We start from the raw sequence: 16,803 nt of genomic DNA, 5'->3' as shown, positions 1-16,803 counted from the left end.
AGCATCGACCCCTTCCTTCAGTGCCAGCACTAGCCACCAAACCCAGACCCAGGTACAAATCAGTAGGATGTTCACTTCCTGAGGACTGGGCCCTTGTAAGCTAGGGTTAGAGATCTTGGAGTCATTTCCATTTAGTTGGAGTGGGGTGGCTTTTTGTCTTTTTTATTTTGCTTTTGAGACAGGGTCTCACTGTGTATCCCTGACTGGCTCAGGAACTGCTGACCTTGATTGAACATGAAGCGATTCTCCTGTCTCTGCCTAAACCCTGGGTTTCAAGGGTAAACCACCACGCTCGGCTCATCAGCATTTAGATGATGGGTTCATTGTTTGAGTTGATTTTTAAAAAGCACTGCAAAATGAATGTTCTAGCAGAAATGTATGCCCCCAGTCTGAACACAAGATCAAGATGTCATCAGGGTGGGTTCCGTGGGGATCTGTGTGTGCGTCTCCCACCGCTCCTGAGGACTGGTTGGTAATCGTCAGTGTCCATGCGCAGTCTGGTCTGTGTCTATCTTCTCATGGCTGTCCCCTAACAAAATACTACAGACTGGAAACTTTTTAAAGCTTTATTTTTTACTGTGTGTTTATCCATGTGTGTTTGTGTGTGGGGGGGTGAGCACAGGTTCCCGAAGATGTTAAAGGAGGGCATTCGAGCTGGAATTTCAGGCAGTTGTGAGCCACGGGTGCTGGGAACCAAGCCTGCGTCCTCTGCAAGAACACACTATGCTGTCTTAACCATGAAGCAGTAACCTCTCCAGGCCTATGCTGGACTATTTATAAGCAATAAAAATATGTTGCTCACAGTTTTGGAGTGTGACAAGTCCAAGATCGGATACTAACAGGGTTTAGTGTCTGGTCATGACCTGTTCTTCATAAATGATGCCATTCATGTGTCCTTGCATGGTGGCGAGAACAGGAAGACAAGAAAGCAAAAGGCATAAACACTGCAGCTTCTCCCACAATGCCATTAATCTACGCGCAGGGGCAGAACCTTTGGACTTAATCATGTCTCAAAAGTCCCTACCTTATGTTCATAGCAGCTTTGTTTGTCACAGCCAGAACCTGGAAACAACCTAAACGCCCCTCGACTGAAGAATGGATAAGGAAAATGTGGTACATTTACACAATGGAGTACTACACAGCAGAAACAAATAATTATATCTTGAAATTTGCAGGAAAATGGATGGAGCTAGAAAACATTATTTTGAGTGAGGTAATCCAGACACAGAAAGACAATTATCACATGTACTCACTCATAGATGGTTTTTAAACATGAATCAAAGAAAGCCAGCCTACAAACCACAATCCCAGAGAACTTAGACGACAAAGAGGACCCTAAGAGAGACTTACATGCATTTAATCTACATGGGAAGTAGAAAGTAGAAAAAGACAAGATCTCCTGAGTAAATTGGGACCATGGGGATCTTAGAGGAGGGCTGAAGGGGGAAGGGGAGAGGCATTGAGGGGAACAGAGAAAAATGTGGAGCTCAATAAATTTCAATTTAAAAAAATTAAAAAAAAAGTCCCCACCACTTAGCACCAAAACAAAGGGTAAGTCTTGAGACGTTAATTTTGGGAGACACTTCAGCCCATGGCAGTATTATTCCTGTATGTTACGTGTTCAAATTTCCTTTTTAGCTATGAACACCAGTCATATGGAATATATATACTCCAGTATAACTTCATCTAAGCTAATCGCATCTACCATTACATTATTTCCAAATATGATAAAATCCGGAAGCTCTGGTGGTTACAGCTTCAACAGTTGAGCATTTGGATAACACAGCCAAACCCCTGACTGTTATGGAATAATCTTTTTGTACACTGTGAAGCTGTGTCTTTGCCAAAGCATCTTCTGATTGGTTAATAAAAGAGCTGACTGACTGGTAGCTAGGCAGGAGGTATAGATGAGACACCTAGACACAGAGGATGCTGGGAAGAAGGGTGGAGTCTGGGAAGTCACAAGGAGACTTGGAAGAAAGCAAGATGAATTTGCCGTACTGAAAAAAGGTATCACCATGTGGCAGAGTGTAATTAAGAAATATGGGTTCATTTAAAATGTAAGAGCTAGTTAGTGACAAGCCCGAGCTATCGACTGGGCATTTGTAATCAATAAGTCTCAGTGTGGTTATTTGGGAGTGGATGCTAGGGCACAAAGAGACTCCACCTGCATCTCACAGATAATGATGGAAGTTACAAGAACACATGAGAAACTGGAGAGTGAGAAGGGAATCCCAAGGAACACCAGTGCATGTGGAGAACTGAGACCAACTGATCAGACAGGGAGGAGTAGCACGGTGGAAACCAGTGGACAGGTATCCAAGCCAACCTTGCCCAACAGCACCCCCCACAGGAAGGATAAGGTCCTTCCTTTCACAGGAAGGAAAGGTTGTCTTATGGCTGTGATGGCTGCTGACTGAAGGCTCTGATGGAATTGAAGGAGGCTGAAGATTCTGAGGCATAAGAGTATTCAAAAACCTGGGGGGCTGGAGAGATGGCTCAGAGGTTAAGAGCACTGGCTGCTCTTCCAGAGGTCCTGAGTTCAATTCCCAGCAACCACATGGTGGCTCACAACCATCTGAGACCTGGTGCTCTCTTCTGGTGGGCAGGCATACATGCAGACAGAACATTGTATACATAATAAATAAATAATTTAAAAAAAACTAAGTCCATGGACCAGTGGGTGAGATGCAGCCCAGGGCTTAGGTAGAAGGACTCACCGCTCGGATAAAAGCAGGCGACACTCCATTTTGACAGCTTTAAGAGTTGCACCGTCTGTATTGGCAAACTGCTGCTCCTGTGGCAATGGTTTCTCCCGATACACAGCCCCATCTGCCTCTCCCCTCACGTGGAACCTCTCCATAATGCACGTGGTCACAGGGACGCATGGACACCTTCCTTGGAACCTCAGCTTTAACAACTTAAGAAGAGCTTGTTAGGATGCCTTGATACATATAACCTGTTCACACCCATACTGTCGCACTCCTAGATAACTGGCCATGTATTGGCCACACTGCTCTTTTCAGTGCTGGCCACAGTCACACATACTAACAGTAAGTCATGTTCTCCTCAATCACAAACAAGTTTCTCAGATAAAGTCAGTGGCACCCACAGCATAATCATAGTTAAAGAGGGTTTCAATGAACCCCAGCCTCGTATCTGTCCAGTTGTATCTATTTCTCTCACGCAGCACCCCCTACCTCACCACTGTTTCTCGGTGTCTGTCTTAAGACACACCAATCTCACTGTTCCGTGACTCTGCCTTATACACAAGCCAGACTCACCACTTTGACTTGGGCTCATCTATACCATATGCCTCCCCAGCCAGCCACACGAACACCCTCATAAATCCTTTCCAGTCTGTCATACACGCAGGCTCCACCTCACCAGTCTGTCACACTCACAAACGCAAACCAGTCTGCCTCCGTCTGGATCCCAGTGACACGCATTGAGGACCCCATCCATCCCCCACCACACACACACACACACCCGCATGGAACAAGGCCAGGTGGAGGCGCTGCAAGACAGGTCTGGGCAGGGCGGGGCAGTGGCCCTCCCGTGGCTGTCTCTGGCATAGGACTCTGCCCGGGCCTGGGCGGCGGCTGCAGCCTGGAGGGCGACGTGGAAAGGCCACGTGGAGCGGCCCGGGGGAGGGCCGGCTGCGGGCAGCCAGGCGAGGGCGGCGCGGTGCCTACAGTGCGCACGAAGCCGGAGCCCCAGTAGCGCGCAGCGCCACCGCAGCAGGTGGGTCGGACTCGGGCAGGGGCTGGGGCCCAGCGGGCGGTGGAGGTACCCGGCTCCTTGGGGTTGAGGGTGGAGACCTTCTGCCTGCGGTCAGGATGCCGAGAGCGCAGTCCTCCGCATCCCCTGCAGCTTGGACTCAGGCTGGGGAGGTGGCCCTGGCCTCCAAGTACCACTGGGAAAGAGATCATCCCTGAGAGGAGATAGAGAAAGGGTGCAAAGCGCCCCCGAAGCCCCTGGGTTTGAGGACAGGTTCAACAACCCTGCCCTGGGGTTTCGAGTAGCTAACTAGGGTTCATCCTCATTCGGTAGATGGAGATGATTTAAAGGACGCTGTCCATCGTCATCCAACTGCAGGTGGCTAGTCTCCATCCAGCTCAGGTGTGCGCCCCTTAGACTGCATAGCCACAGCCATTTAGGACTCCGCCTCCCTAGACCCGGACACCAAGGGGCTAAATCAAGCGAGATGTCTAGATTCAGATAAGTTCTCCACGGTCAGACTTGTTCAGAAATGACGTGGATGCCCTTCACGATGCCAGCTCCTGTTCTGGAAAGATTCAGGAGAGGCATTGTGGCTATTTGACAGGGATGCTGTAAACGAAAAGTATCCACGAGATGGGAAGCCATGCGAGCTAAGTCTCAAAGGCCCCCGCCCATCGTGGGGCATCTGCAGGAACTAGCTTAAGTCTATATTATCTCACTGTAACTCCCCCCCCCCCCGAAGTCCCCGAGAAACACTCTCATCTTAATAGTGAAGATCCCAGGGCTAAGAGGGGTTAAGACACCCTCCTGGACCACGTAACAGTGCAGAGGCAGAATCTGACCAAAGGTCCAACTTCAAGGCCAAAGTTTCCTCCTGTGATCTAGGGCAAAGGCCCAAAGAAACTGGAGGCAGAAGGTTCTTGTGTGTGTGTGTGTGTGTGTGTGTGTGTGTGTGTCTTAAGTAACTTCTCTGAGATATATCACAACTGTTAACTTGCAGTTACGGTGGCTTTCAAGTATTTATTAGGATGGTTACATTTATGCATGTTATAGTTATAGGAAGTGGATACTATCATTTTTATTTTACAAGTAAGTGTGTGTGTGTGTGTGACTTAAGTAACTTCTCAGATATATTACAACTGTTAATTTGCAGTTACTGTGGCTTTCAAGTATTTATTAGGATGGTTGCATTTATGCATGTTATAATTATGGGAAGAGGCTATGATCATTTTTATTTTACAAGCAATCGTTCAATGACCACTCTATTTCTGTTGCTCTTACATGGGCTTCAAACTGTGTAAAGATGAACAAGTCATACTGCATCGCCCTCATGACACCTCACACGGAACGTCGTTCTGATTCCCTTAAACAATGGCTGAAAGCATCAGGAGAATATTAGCCTCAAAGTCCTCATGCAGCGCTTTTCATTTCTGAGGTAGACTACAATTGAATGCCAAGGTTATCAGGAGGGTCCAGGTGGAAGGTGGAACAGGTCTGGACAAAAACACTAAAAAACAAAAAATAAGAAAATCTAGTATGCCGTTGTCTAAAGCAGTGCTTGTTATAATGGAGCCCTGGAAGATGAGGTACAGATGGGTGTGGTGCCTGAGCACCCCAAGAGAGGACTGGACTGTGAGGAAAACAAGGAGCCATTAAAGGCCTTGGTGGGATTGTCAGGTGTGGTGGTGCACACCAGTAATCCTAGTGTGTGGATCAGGAGTTCAGGGTTATCCTCAGCTACATGATAAATTGCAGGCCAGCCTGGGGCACGTAAGACCCTGTGGGATTTTTTTTTTAATTAATTGATTATTTTGAAACAGAGTCTCTCTGTAAGCCTAGATGTTCTGGAACTCCCTTTGTAGACCAGACTGGCCTGGAACTCACAGAGATCCTCCTGTCTCTGCCTTTGAAGTTTGGGGGTTAAAGTTGTTTGTCAAAACCCCTGGCCTTTATTGTTTTTTTTTATGTGTGTGGTTGTTTGGCCTGCATGTATGTATACCACTTGTGTGCTGCGCCCTCAGAGGATAAAGGAAGACAGAAGAGAACATCAGGCCCCCTGGAACTGGATTACAGATAGTTGTTAGCAGATCTATGGGTGCTGGGAACTGAGCCAATGCTCTTAACAGCTGAGCCATCTTTCTAGCTCCTGGTTTTTTGTTTGTTTGTTTGCTTGCTTGCTTGTTTGTTTTTGTTTTGCTTTAAAGAAAAGGTTTTGAATGGATCAGAAAAATGGGTTGAAATACTTGCAAGAGAGGACCTGAGTTCAAACTCCATATCCCACAAGGTGGCAGGAGAGAGCCAACTCCCAAGAGTTGGCCTCTGACCCCCACAGGTGCATCCAGACACACACCGGCTGATACTCATGCACACATATACACAGTAATGAAATAAGCAGTAAAACATGGTTTTTGAGCAATGGGGTTCTTGTAAAGGGAGGTGTATCTGATGTGGGTGTAAAGACAGTCCCACAAGCTGGGACAACAGTAAAAGACTGTGTGAGAAGGAGCTCACTATTCACTGTTTACTGCAAGCGCATGAAAGTGGTTCTGGGTTCCGTCCACTGCACACACTAAATAGTTATATATACAAGGGACTCAGAGGACAGGGAAGAGGACGGTGACACTGATGCACATGGGGAGGGCTCAGAATCAGCACGTGATTTATAGAGTCCAGTGCACACGTGGCTGAGACTTTCAGGACAGCTGCAGCAGAGCAGCAGACAGCCAAGCCTGTATGTAGGCTCTGTATGCTAAGCAGATCCCACACCTAGGAAGCCAGCTCTCCGGGGCTGCTGTTTGGATTATTACGATTACTTAACAAGCCGCTCAAAACCTAAACGGTTTGGATTTGAAGATAGAGGAGAGCCCCTGAGTCCTTCAGAACCCCTCCCGGCCTTCAGAAGGGGCTCCATACGTGGCAGTATGGAGTGCTCCCAAGTAGTCTCAGGCTTCCCAGAGTTAGGCATGCAGCTTATACAGCTTGGGCCGAAAGCAGCTCCAGAGCTTGCCTTGCTCCTAGGCAGACTAGATTATCACATTGATGCTTCAGTACCAGCTAGGCTATAAGAATCCTCTGTAGGCTAAAACGGAGGATATAACAGCCAGATATGGGGGCACACTCCTGCAATCAGCTCTTGGCAGGAAGCTACATAGGTAGAGCCTGTTTCATAAAAGTAACCAGAGTTAGGTGTGGTGGAGCATGAACTCTCTGTTCTCGGGAGGCTGAGACAAGAGGATGTCAGTGAGTTTAAGGCAAGTCTGAGCTAAATGAGTTCAAATCCCACCTGGATTGTATAGTGAGACCTCGCTTCATAAAACCAACCAAACGAAACAACCTAGTAGCTTCAGATGATAACCTTAACTTTACTCCGGATGCCGTCAAGGCAAGGCAGTGGGGACCAGCTTTCTTCCATGCATACTGTTGGCTAGGCCAGCTGGAAGGCCCACAGTTGAAATGGATTCATTCTCTCGCTTCTCTGGCTGGAAGGTAGCTGGGCCCCAAGAGCTCTCTTCCTATGTAGTCTTTTAGGGGTTTGTGGGGAGACAGAGAGAGGCAGAGGCGCTACGTGGACCTGGCAATCTTTTCAGCTATCTTAGTCATCCGGAAGCCAGTCACTAAGTCCAATCATGTAAGAAGAAATGAATTAAACTCCAGGTTTAGTGGGAAAAAAGGTAAAAACAAATTGAAGACATGGATCAGCAAGACAGGTAGTAAAGGTATTCGACTTTAGTCTGATCCCCAGGGCCTACATGGTAGAAAGAAAGGACTCCTAAATGTTGTTCTCTGACCTCCACATGTTTACCGGCACATGTGTACACACACACACACACACACACAAAGAAACATTTTTCTTTCCTTTCTTTTCTTTCTCTCTCTTTTTTTTTTGTTTGTTTGAGACAGGGTTTCTCTGTAGCTTTGGAACTTGTGCTGTAGACCAGGTTGGCCTCGAACTCACAGAGATCAGCCTGCCTCTGCCTCCAGAGTGCTGGAATTAAAGGCATGGAACACCACTGCCCTGCAAGAAGGACAATTTTAAATTAAAAAACAAAAACAACTGTAGGCCTGTTTTTGGGGTCCCTGCAGTCAGTCTAATGAATGAATGGATTGGTGGGTGGAAGGGCACTTCCTGCTGGTCCCAAACTGCCACCACCAGGGTTTCCTTTGGAGTTCAAATAGCCTCTTCTTAAAAGTGACCTGAGTGGATGACAACAGATTCAGTCCAGCTCCCAGGAATTTAAATTTTGTGAGTCCCCTGCAGCCCAGATCCTGGCAGGGAACTGATGGGGAGGAGAGAGTAATTTGAAGGACTCAGGTGGGAAGACCAGAAGGGAAAGTGTGTGCAAAGACACTGCAGAGCAGCCAGGACAACTTCTGGAAGGAAAAGACCTCATCTCATTTAGCTACCACTGAGCCTGCATTGCCGATGGAGACGGGAGATAGAGAGGGTACACAGTGCAAGGCAGAGCCCGCGCTGGGACCATGTTCGAACATTGGGTTAGACCTCGTTCTCCTAGCAATTCTGTATTTCTGTGTCCCTCCTTTCCTCTCCGTGAGGATCTACATTGCCTAGACTGGCCTCGAACTCACGACTGTCCTACCTCAGCCTCCCAAGGAGATGCAATTGCAGGCATGTGCCACTCACTTCTGTTCATCTGTTCATTCTTTAAACATGTGTGTCTTTCCCTGATTGTGTAATGGGCTAGGGAGATGGCTCAACGGTTAAGAGCACAGTTGTGGCTCTTACAGAGGACGCAGGTTCAGTTCTCAGCCTCCACATGGTGGCTCACAACCTTCTGTAATTCCAGTTCTAGGGATCTGATGCCCTCTTCTGATCTCTTTGGGCACCAGGCATTCACAGGGTACACATACATACATGCAGGCAAAACACTCATGTATATACACACATACATACATATGTCTAATATATATTTGAAAAATAGTCTAATAGTACACTTCAGTGGTAGGGCATGTGACTTGCATGTGTGAAGATTTGGGCTTGGCTTCCTAGCATTGAAAAACAAAGAAACGAACAGCTGGACACCATGGCACACATCTGTAATCCCAGCACTTGGGGGCCAGAGGCAGGGGAACGAAAGCTGACACGTGCTACTTAGGGAAAATCTGTGTTTGTATTCTACAAATTATACAGTTGCTGTCCCCAAATTCCGGCCCTGCTGGTCCTGTCATTTGATAGTCGCTTTCTGCTACTGTAACAAACATCTGAGACCATAGACTTAACAAGCGAAAAGGTTTACTTTTAACTCAGTTTCGGAGGTTTTAGCTCAGTTGGCCTGGCTGCTTCTGTACCTGTGGAGAGGCAGCCCATCATGGCTGGGTGGGAGACAGAGCTGCTCGCCTCATGGCTAGGACGGGAAAGGGAAGGAAGACAAGGCTGGAGTTCTTTATTCCATGCATCCCTAGAGAGATGGAGATCTCCCACTAGCCAGCATTTTTCCCTCTTTTCCCCTCCCCCATCTCTGTTTCTCTTTCCCCTCCCCTCTCCTGTGATGTATGTTTGTGTAGGCATTCATGGGGATGTGTATACATGTGAGTGTGAGTGTACATGTATGTTTGTGTATGTGACTGTGGAGGCCAGAGGCAGACATTGGATGTAGTCCTCAATTATTCTCTCTTAATTCTTAAGACAGGGTCTCCCTGAACCTGGGCTCACTAACTGACTAAACTGACTTGCCAGTGAGCTGCAGAGATCCACCTGGCTCTATCCCCCCCCCTCCAGGCCCACCCCCATGCCCTCCAAGTCGGCTGGAAATGGGATCTCCAGTCTTCATGCTTGTCCAGTAAGCACTTTACGGATGGAGCCACCTTCCCAGCCCAGGATCAACCTCTTAAAAGTTCTGCCCTCTCCCAGTGGTGCTGGGTTAGACTCACGCCTTCACCTCTAATACAGGGGTCGTCAGAGGACCGTGCAGATCCAAGCTACTGCCCCATGGTGTCCTCTTTCTTATCTAGCCCAGGGTCCACACATCCTGGCATTCTTCTGACCTCTCTGGCAGCTGGCTCTCTCAATCTCTATGGACCCCTTCTTTTCATATTGGAAACTGGACCCCAATTGGCTCTTCCTTATTCCAGAGACTTGGCATACAAAGAGCTTTTAAGGTTGCCTAGTTCCCCAACCCTTTGCTGCCTGCCACACAGGTCTCTGGGACAGGGTCTCCTCTCTAACTGCCCCTCCCCCGAAAGGAAACAAGGGGTCAATCTGCAGAGCTTGGATTTCCTTCTGTTGACGTTTCTGCCTTCTGCTTCCTTTTGAGGCACCCAGGCCTCCAGACGCTGTTGTCAATTCCTTGAACTTCATGATTGCAGAAATTTAGACTTTTGAAATTCTCAAATCTGTCCTTTTTTTTCTCCTTAAATTTTATAAGTTTAGGAAGCTGGAAAGATGGTTCAGCAGTTAAGAACTCTGCTCTTCAGAGAAAATGTATAGATCAATTAAAAACAACAAAAACAAAACAAAACAAACAAAAACTCTGCTCTTCCAGAGGATCCTGATTCAATTTGTAGCACCCACATGTGGTTCACATCTGTAACTTGGGTCACAGGGGATCTGATGCCATCTTCTGGCTTCTGTAGGCATGAGGCACATGTGTGGTACACAGACATACATATATAAAATACATAACAATTCTGAAATTTAATTAACAACTGGTAAGTTTAGACATTTTCTTTTATCGTTCTTGTTGTAGTTGGTGGTGATGGTTTTTATAGGACAGGGTCTCACTCCGTCTTGACTGGCCTGGAACCAGTCCATGCTCCAAAGCTAGAATTCCACCTGGTTGTGAGCTGCTTGACACAGCTGTGGGGACCCAAACTCAGGTCCTCCGGAAGAGCCCCAAGCGCTCCTAGTCTCTGAGCTGTCTTTTCAGCCCCCTTTTGTTCACGTGCACGGAGTATAGCTGTTGGAACCTCAGCTGGATGTATGGAGCCTCTTCTTAGTCTGTTCCTATAGGCCAGCCCCTGCTTTATCTCTGGTCAGCTCTGCTGCATGGACCACTCAGATGGGTGACTCTGGTCCACATGGACTGAGTCTGACAGACACTCCTGACGAGGGTGATGTCACCCCCCATGACTGGTTCCACTGTGCTTTGGTAGACTGAGAATGTCTTGCCTCCCAGTGCTCCTGGAGGAATATGTTCTACTTGTATCCAGCCCTGTACCTATTTTCCTGGGGACGTTTGCTACCATACTCTCAGGTGTGGCAGTCTAGCTCCCCCTATGACTGGGCTGTGTCCCTTTGGGGGTTTGATGTTAGCATGGAGAACTCAGGTCTAGTTGCCTACCTTAAATGATCACGTTACACCGTCATCTCTCCTTGGTACAACTAGAACCTAAGGCTCTCCAGTTTCAGCTAATGCTACAAATACCTTTCTGGCAGTAGTGGCTTCAACGTCTCTTCGGCCATTGGGGCTTAGAGAGATCAGCAAGCTACATGTACTCAATGTAGCTGTCAGGACCAATCATATGCATAGACAAACGAATATAGCAATGAGGGTGGGAGGGTAGGGGGTGCAGAGACAGCTTAGCTGGTCAAACACAGGCATGAAAACCTGATTTCAATCTTCAGCACCCATGTAAAAAGTCAGACTCAGGGCTGGGAGGTGTTCGCTTGGTAACATGCCTACTGTGGATCTGAGTTCAGACCCCCAGAATTCATGTAAAAAGCCAGGCACAGTAGTGTGTGCCCATAACCCCAGTGCTGGGGGGGGGGGGATAGAAACAGGTGGATCCTTGACGCTTATTGGGCAACCAGTTTAGCTGAACTGATAAACCTGAAGTTGAGTGAGAGATTCTGTCTCAAAAAATGAAAGTGCTTTGGCAGCTAAAGATACCTACCCTGCAGGCCTGGGGACCCAAGTTTAATCCGGGGAATCTATGGAAATGCAGTCTCCGTAAAGTTGTCACCTGACCTCCACACGCACACCGTAGCACACACGCCCACCGCCATATCACTCACAGCAATAACACGTTTCTAAATCAATCAGTTTCTCATGAGCAAGGATAGTGATCAAAGATATTTGGTGTCAACTTCTGACCCCCCACATGCGTGTGCACAACTATATTAACATGCTGATACCACACACACACACACACACACACACACACACACACACAGGCACAGCAGTGCGACCTGGAATCGCAGTGCTAGGGAGGCAGAGACAGGAACTAGGACTTGGTGAGCCGCAGGTTCTGTGAGAGACTTGTCTCAAAGCAGTAAGGCGGACAGTGATCAATGATTGAGGAAGATTCCCAGTGTTGACCCCTGACCCCCACACGTTTACACGTATGCAAGCTCACACGTGTGCCCTCACACATGCACATAAAGGGAAAATGAACACAGGTCCTATGCTGTGATGGCTTTATCTTTTTCTGGACTTCCACCCTTTGGTCTTCCTACTCAAGGCAGCTCCAAACAGTAAACAGGCTTATCTCCCTGTGAGCCAGGCGCTTGCCCGCTCCACCCCTAGGCTCTCAGGGAACTGATATCCATCTTGAACATGGTTCTGGACCTTGTTAGGATCATGGACCTTTCAGAGAGTCCACTAAAAGCTATGGAATGTCCTTTAGGAAAATCTAGTGCTTGCCTGAATTTTAGGTTCTGTATACGAGAGGTCCTGACCCTTTGCTTGGACCATCAAACATCTGATTATTTTTCTGCACGAAGAGGGCTATTTTGGGGGGGGGCGTCTCAGTTTAGATGGGTGTCTGCCTCCTTGGAAATTCATATTATATGTGCATCCCTGGGATGAGCCAGAAAGCTTAATGCTCTGTGTTTTCAACGGGCTCATTTTATTTTTGACCATTTCCATATAATCAAGTCTGCATAATGTAGAGACAGCCAGACTGGCTTTGAACTCACAATCCTCCTGCCTCAGACTCCTGCATGCTGGGTTTGTTTGTTTGTTTATTGGGTTTTTCAAGGCAGGGTTTCTTTACATAACTTTGGCTGTCTTAGAAACTAGCTCTGTAGACCAGGCTGGCCTCAAACTCACAGAGATCTATCTGCCTGCCTCTGTCTCCTGAGTGCTGGGATTAAAGGTGTGTGCCACCATCGCTGGCTGAGTGCTGGGATTATAGGGCATGTACCACCACACCAAGCCTCAGTAGGTTTTTCCTAAGTGCAGACTCGCTGGTTGTCTCCCTCTTTGTCTCTCTGCATGTTTTGGTCTTTGGGGAGCCCCAGCATTCTCATTCTGATCTATCCCCATCTGTAAATGAAGTGGGCGCTCTAGAGCAGACATGCATAAGCAGCACTTAAGGCCAATGGGACACAGGGAGGAGCCCTCACCCCAGAGCTGCCTCCCACCATGCAGCTCTGCTTCCAAGCACTTAAACACTGGAGCAGGATTTATGTGTTTTTCTATAATCGGGATTTATGCCGAGAAAAGTTCCATGGAGGTTGCCGGTGTGCAGGTAGAGTCCTCCCAGTCCTCCCAGGTGTCCTTCTATGCCGCATGCTTCCACATGCAAGGAGGGAACTCATTTCTGTCTGATCCTCCTGACCCCCAACGCTGCGGCAGATACCCCTCCCCTGACTCTCTGATTCTGTTCCTAGCTCCAGTGTCCAGAAGGATGTTCCACTGGCTGATGCAAGCGTTGATGCTGCCACTGTTGCTGCTACCTTTAGGTCACACTGCTCCCAAGGATGGAGCTGCAAGGTAAGAGGATTAGGAGGGCAGGGTCCCCCGAGCTGTGGTAGGGAGAGTCTCTAAAAAGATGTCAGAACTCCTCTGAGGAGCCAGGAGCCCACTGAAGTATAGCCTCCTTCATTTCTGTGCTCACACACAAACCTGCCTTGTGATTGTCAGAATGTCACAAGTAGGGATTTAGTGCGTGCATGGAGACCCCTTTGCAGCCAGGAGTTCAGCTCCAGTCCTGTGTAAGGCATGAGGAGGAGGCTGGGACAGGGGCTGTGGTCTGTGAATCAAGACCTGACATTGGGAATACCAAAGGAACAGGGATCGTTAACTAACATTTCTGACTTCCTAGAGCTACCCTCGTATACTCAGTATGTGTAGTAGAAGAGCGATGCTGGAACAACCTTGGCAACAGTGACCAAAGTAGCTGCAACAACTCCTGTTGATTCTGCCATTCCAGGCTGATGTGGGCACACAGTCACCCCGTGCAGAAGTAGGAACACTTCTGAGACCCCAGGCAGACTTAAAAGTCCAGGCTGACATCTATGCCCTCTGCTTGAAAAAGGAAGAGGCAATGATGTGTCGTAGGGCAGACTGGGAAACCTGGGCATCGCTACCAGCCTTAGCTTGAGGTCTACTCCTTGGGTCCTGGCATTGAAGAAGCAAGACCACCATCAGCCACTGTGTTTCGACACTCTTGACTATCTTGACACTGGATCTTATTGGGCCACCACTGTGTGTCTGCTTTCTTTTCAATTTTGTATTTATTTGCATGTATGTGTCTGTGTGTGCATGAGTGTAGGGGTGTCTGCAGAGTCTAGAAGAAGGGGTTAGGTCCCCTGAAGTTGAAGTTATAGGTAGCTGTGAGCCACCCAAAATGGGTACTGGGTGAACTTGGGTCCTCTGGAAGAGCAGCAAGTGCTTTTTGTTTGTTGTTTGTTTGTTTTGACTTTTTGAGACAGGATTTCTCTGTGTAACAGACCTAACTGTCTTGGAACTAGCTCTTGTAGACCTGGCTGGCCTCGAACTCACAGAGATCTACTTGCCTCTGCTTCCCGAGTGCTGGGATTAAACGTGCAGCAAGTGTTCTTAACCACTGAGCCATCAGTCCCTTCTTTGGGTTTTCTAGAACTAACTAAGGTACCTAAAAACAGTCTTGGGGGGTAAGGTTCTGTTTCCAGTGACAACCGAAGAGTTTTTTCCCTACAGCCTTTTCTGGAAAGTTAAAGGGACAAGTCCTTTTGGATCTGGGGAAATCTGCCAAGTGGCTGCTAAGCTAGGCCCTGGGCTAACACCTCTCTGCCTGTTCTAGGCTGAACCCTGAAGTGCAACAGCCGCTCACGCCCAACCCCTTCGAGCCAGGCCCTGACCAGCTCCAGTGAGTAAACTGGGGGCTTTCAGTAGGTATTACCTGGTCAAGCCTTGGGTCACAGACAGGACTCTCCTGACCAGTTCGCCACTTTCTCGACAGACGGCTGCGAAATTACCTCAAGGGACTCGAGAAGATGGAAGAGGACCCAGAGCAAATGGACCGGGAGCGCGGTGAGGGGCTGGCGCTTGCTCCAGCCTAGGAGGCTCTGGGGGCCAGAGCTGGGGCTGAGCGCTGGCTGCCCTGTGGGTTCCCGCCTCTTCTAACCCAGATTCTCTTCTCTAGTCCTGCTCTACCTCTTCGCTCTTCATGACTATGACCAGAACGGACAGCTGGACGGCCTGGAGCTGTTGTCCATGCTGACGGCAGCTCTGGCCCCTGAAGCTGCACACTTTCCCATCAACCCGGTAAGCACTGCTGGAAGCTGAGGGAGCTGGAGCTTTGGTCCTTTGGTAGATCCCTAGAAAAGGAAGTTCAGACCCAAGGCAGCAGGGATGAGGCTGTTGGGGAGGGGCTGGGCTCCTGAAAATATCTATGGTAACTGTTTCCACAGGTTATCCTGGTAGTGGACCAGGTGCTTGAGAGCCAGGACCTGGATGGAGATGGGCTCATGACTCCCGCAGAGCTAATCAACTTCCTAGGAGAAGCCCCCAAGCACGCGGAGTCCCTTCCCCTAGCTTTCCAGGAACCAAAACCTGCTGGAAGGCCGCTGCATTTAGCTGACAGTCCACTGCAGCCAGAACCCCAGCAATCCCTGGAGACCAGAGAAGAAACTAAAAGCCAAGTGGAGGCCAAAAGGGAATCTTTGGAAGCTGTACAGGAGGCTGGACATCAGACAGGGGCTAAAGTAGATAGCCTCAATCATGAAGGGGAGACTAGGAGACAGGCGGAGGCTGAAGGAGAAGTCCCAGGTCCTAGAGAGGATGCTGAGGGGCAGGGCGGGAGCAAGGGCAATGAAGGAGACGCCAAAGAAATGCCAGTGGAAACATCAGATACCATAAACACCCCAAATGCGGTTGAGGCTCACAGTATTCAACTGGAGAATGATGAGATATAAACTAAACGACACAGGCTCCTGTCCCTTAAAATCTCAGTGCAGAGCAGAAGTGTGAAGTGGGCGTATACACTGGGAAAAGAGTCACCTCTGACAGGGGTACGGTGGCACAAGCTAGTAATCCTAGAGCTTGGGAGACAATAGCAGAAGGATTGAGGGCTCCAGGCTAGCCCAGGCAACATAGCTAGCTGGGCTGATTAATAAAACCCTGTCTTGATGAGAAAAAAAAAAAAAAAGCAACTCCTACATTTCCTCTCTGGCCTCAGGAGGAAGCATGACTTTCTGTGTGGCTCGGGGAGACCTAAGTTGAGAAGCAGCTTTCAGGCCCCAAACAACCAATAAAGAAGAGAATGAAGTCATCTCCATAGTTATGTGTCCTTGATCCAGCCCGCCCAGCTCCGTCTCTCAGAACACAAGGGTTGGGGACTGGACCAACTTATTGCAGGGATGCAGACTCAACTTTCTCAGGGTTTTAACCAGGGATGCTGACACAGTAAACACAGCCAGCTGCAGACAAGCCTGGGAAGAGAGCTCAGTCCACCCTGGGAGTCAAACTCCCGAAGTTTCCTCTTGACTTGCTATTCGGATCCCTGTGATCCCTGTAGCTCAAGGCCCACAGATGGTCCCCACTCCCTGCTACCCACTTCTCCTCCTCCTCCTCCTCCTCCTCCTCCTCCTCCTCCTCCTCCTCCTCCTCCTCCTCCTCCTCCTCCTCCTCCTCCTCCTCCTCCTTTTCTTCCAGGCCCTAAAGCTATGTAATGGCTGCAGTGGTGAGGAAGCCTGCTTTCTGGGTCCATGGGGCTTCTGTGTCCAAAACTACCTTCGTTCCATGGGCTTCCCAAGAGCCTAAGTGTCCTCAGAGCTTACCTTGAGTCAGGTTAGGACTTCAACCACAAATGTAGCCTGACACAGGATGCTGCTGTCCCTTGGGAAGGTTAGATCCAGGTGACATATTGGGATCAAATTCTGTTATAAGATTCTGGACAGTTGGACAAAAATGTAGA

The 16,803-nt window shown here is 48.6% G+C and overlaps 1 protein-coding gene across 1 annotated transcript; it reads left to right on the top strand.

The window, feature by feature from the left end:
• The first annotated feature begins 3,581 nt into the window (after nt 1-3,581).
• On the top strand, nt 3,582-16,149 carry Cgref1 (cell growth regulator with EF-hand domain 1). Its single transcript, XM_050128502.1, has 6 exons — nt 3,582-3,744; nt 13,295-13,397; nt 14,689-14,754; nt 14,848-14,918; nt 15,031-15,152; nt 15,299-16,149. Exons 2-6 carry the CDS (start codon nt 13,312-13,314, stop codon nt 15,800-15,802), a joined length of 849 nt encoding a protein of 282 aa, XP_049984459.1. The 5' UTR covers nt 3,582-3,744; nt 13,295-13,311; the 3' UTR covers nt 15,803-16,149.
• The last annotated feature ends 654 nt before the right edge of the window (nt 16,150-16,803 follow it).

Source organism: Alexandromys fortis, unplaced genomic scaffold (assembly GCF_014885135.2).
Source record: "Alexandromys fortis isolate MF-2015 unplaced genomic scaffold, M_Fortis_MF-2015_v1.1 scaffold_304, whole genome shotgun sequence".
Lineage (NCBI taxonomy): Eukaryota > Metazoa > Chordata > Mammalia > Rodentia > Cricetidae > Alexandromys > Alexandromys fortis.
Note: the sequence above shows the minus strand (reverse complement) of the source record. Positions and strands in the feature narration are given on the sequence as shown.

What these genes read in the sequence shown, in the direction of transcription:
- Cgref1 (XM_050128502.1), top strand. Translation starts at nt 13,312, where the DNA reads ATGTTCCACTGGCTGATGCAAGCGTTGATGCTGCCACTGTTGCTGCTA. An exon ending in CCAGGCCCTGACCAGCTCCA is followed by an intron (nt 14,755 to 14,847) that starts GTGAGTAAACTG and finishes CTTTCTCGACAG; the next exon opens with ACGGCTGCGAAATTACCTCA. An exon ending in CACACTTTCCCATCAACCCG is followed by an intron (nt 15,153 to 15,298) that starts GTAAGCACTGCT and finishes CTGTTTCCACAG; the next exon opens with GTTATCCTGGTAGTGGACCA.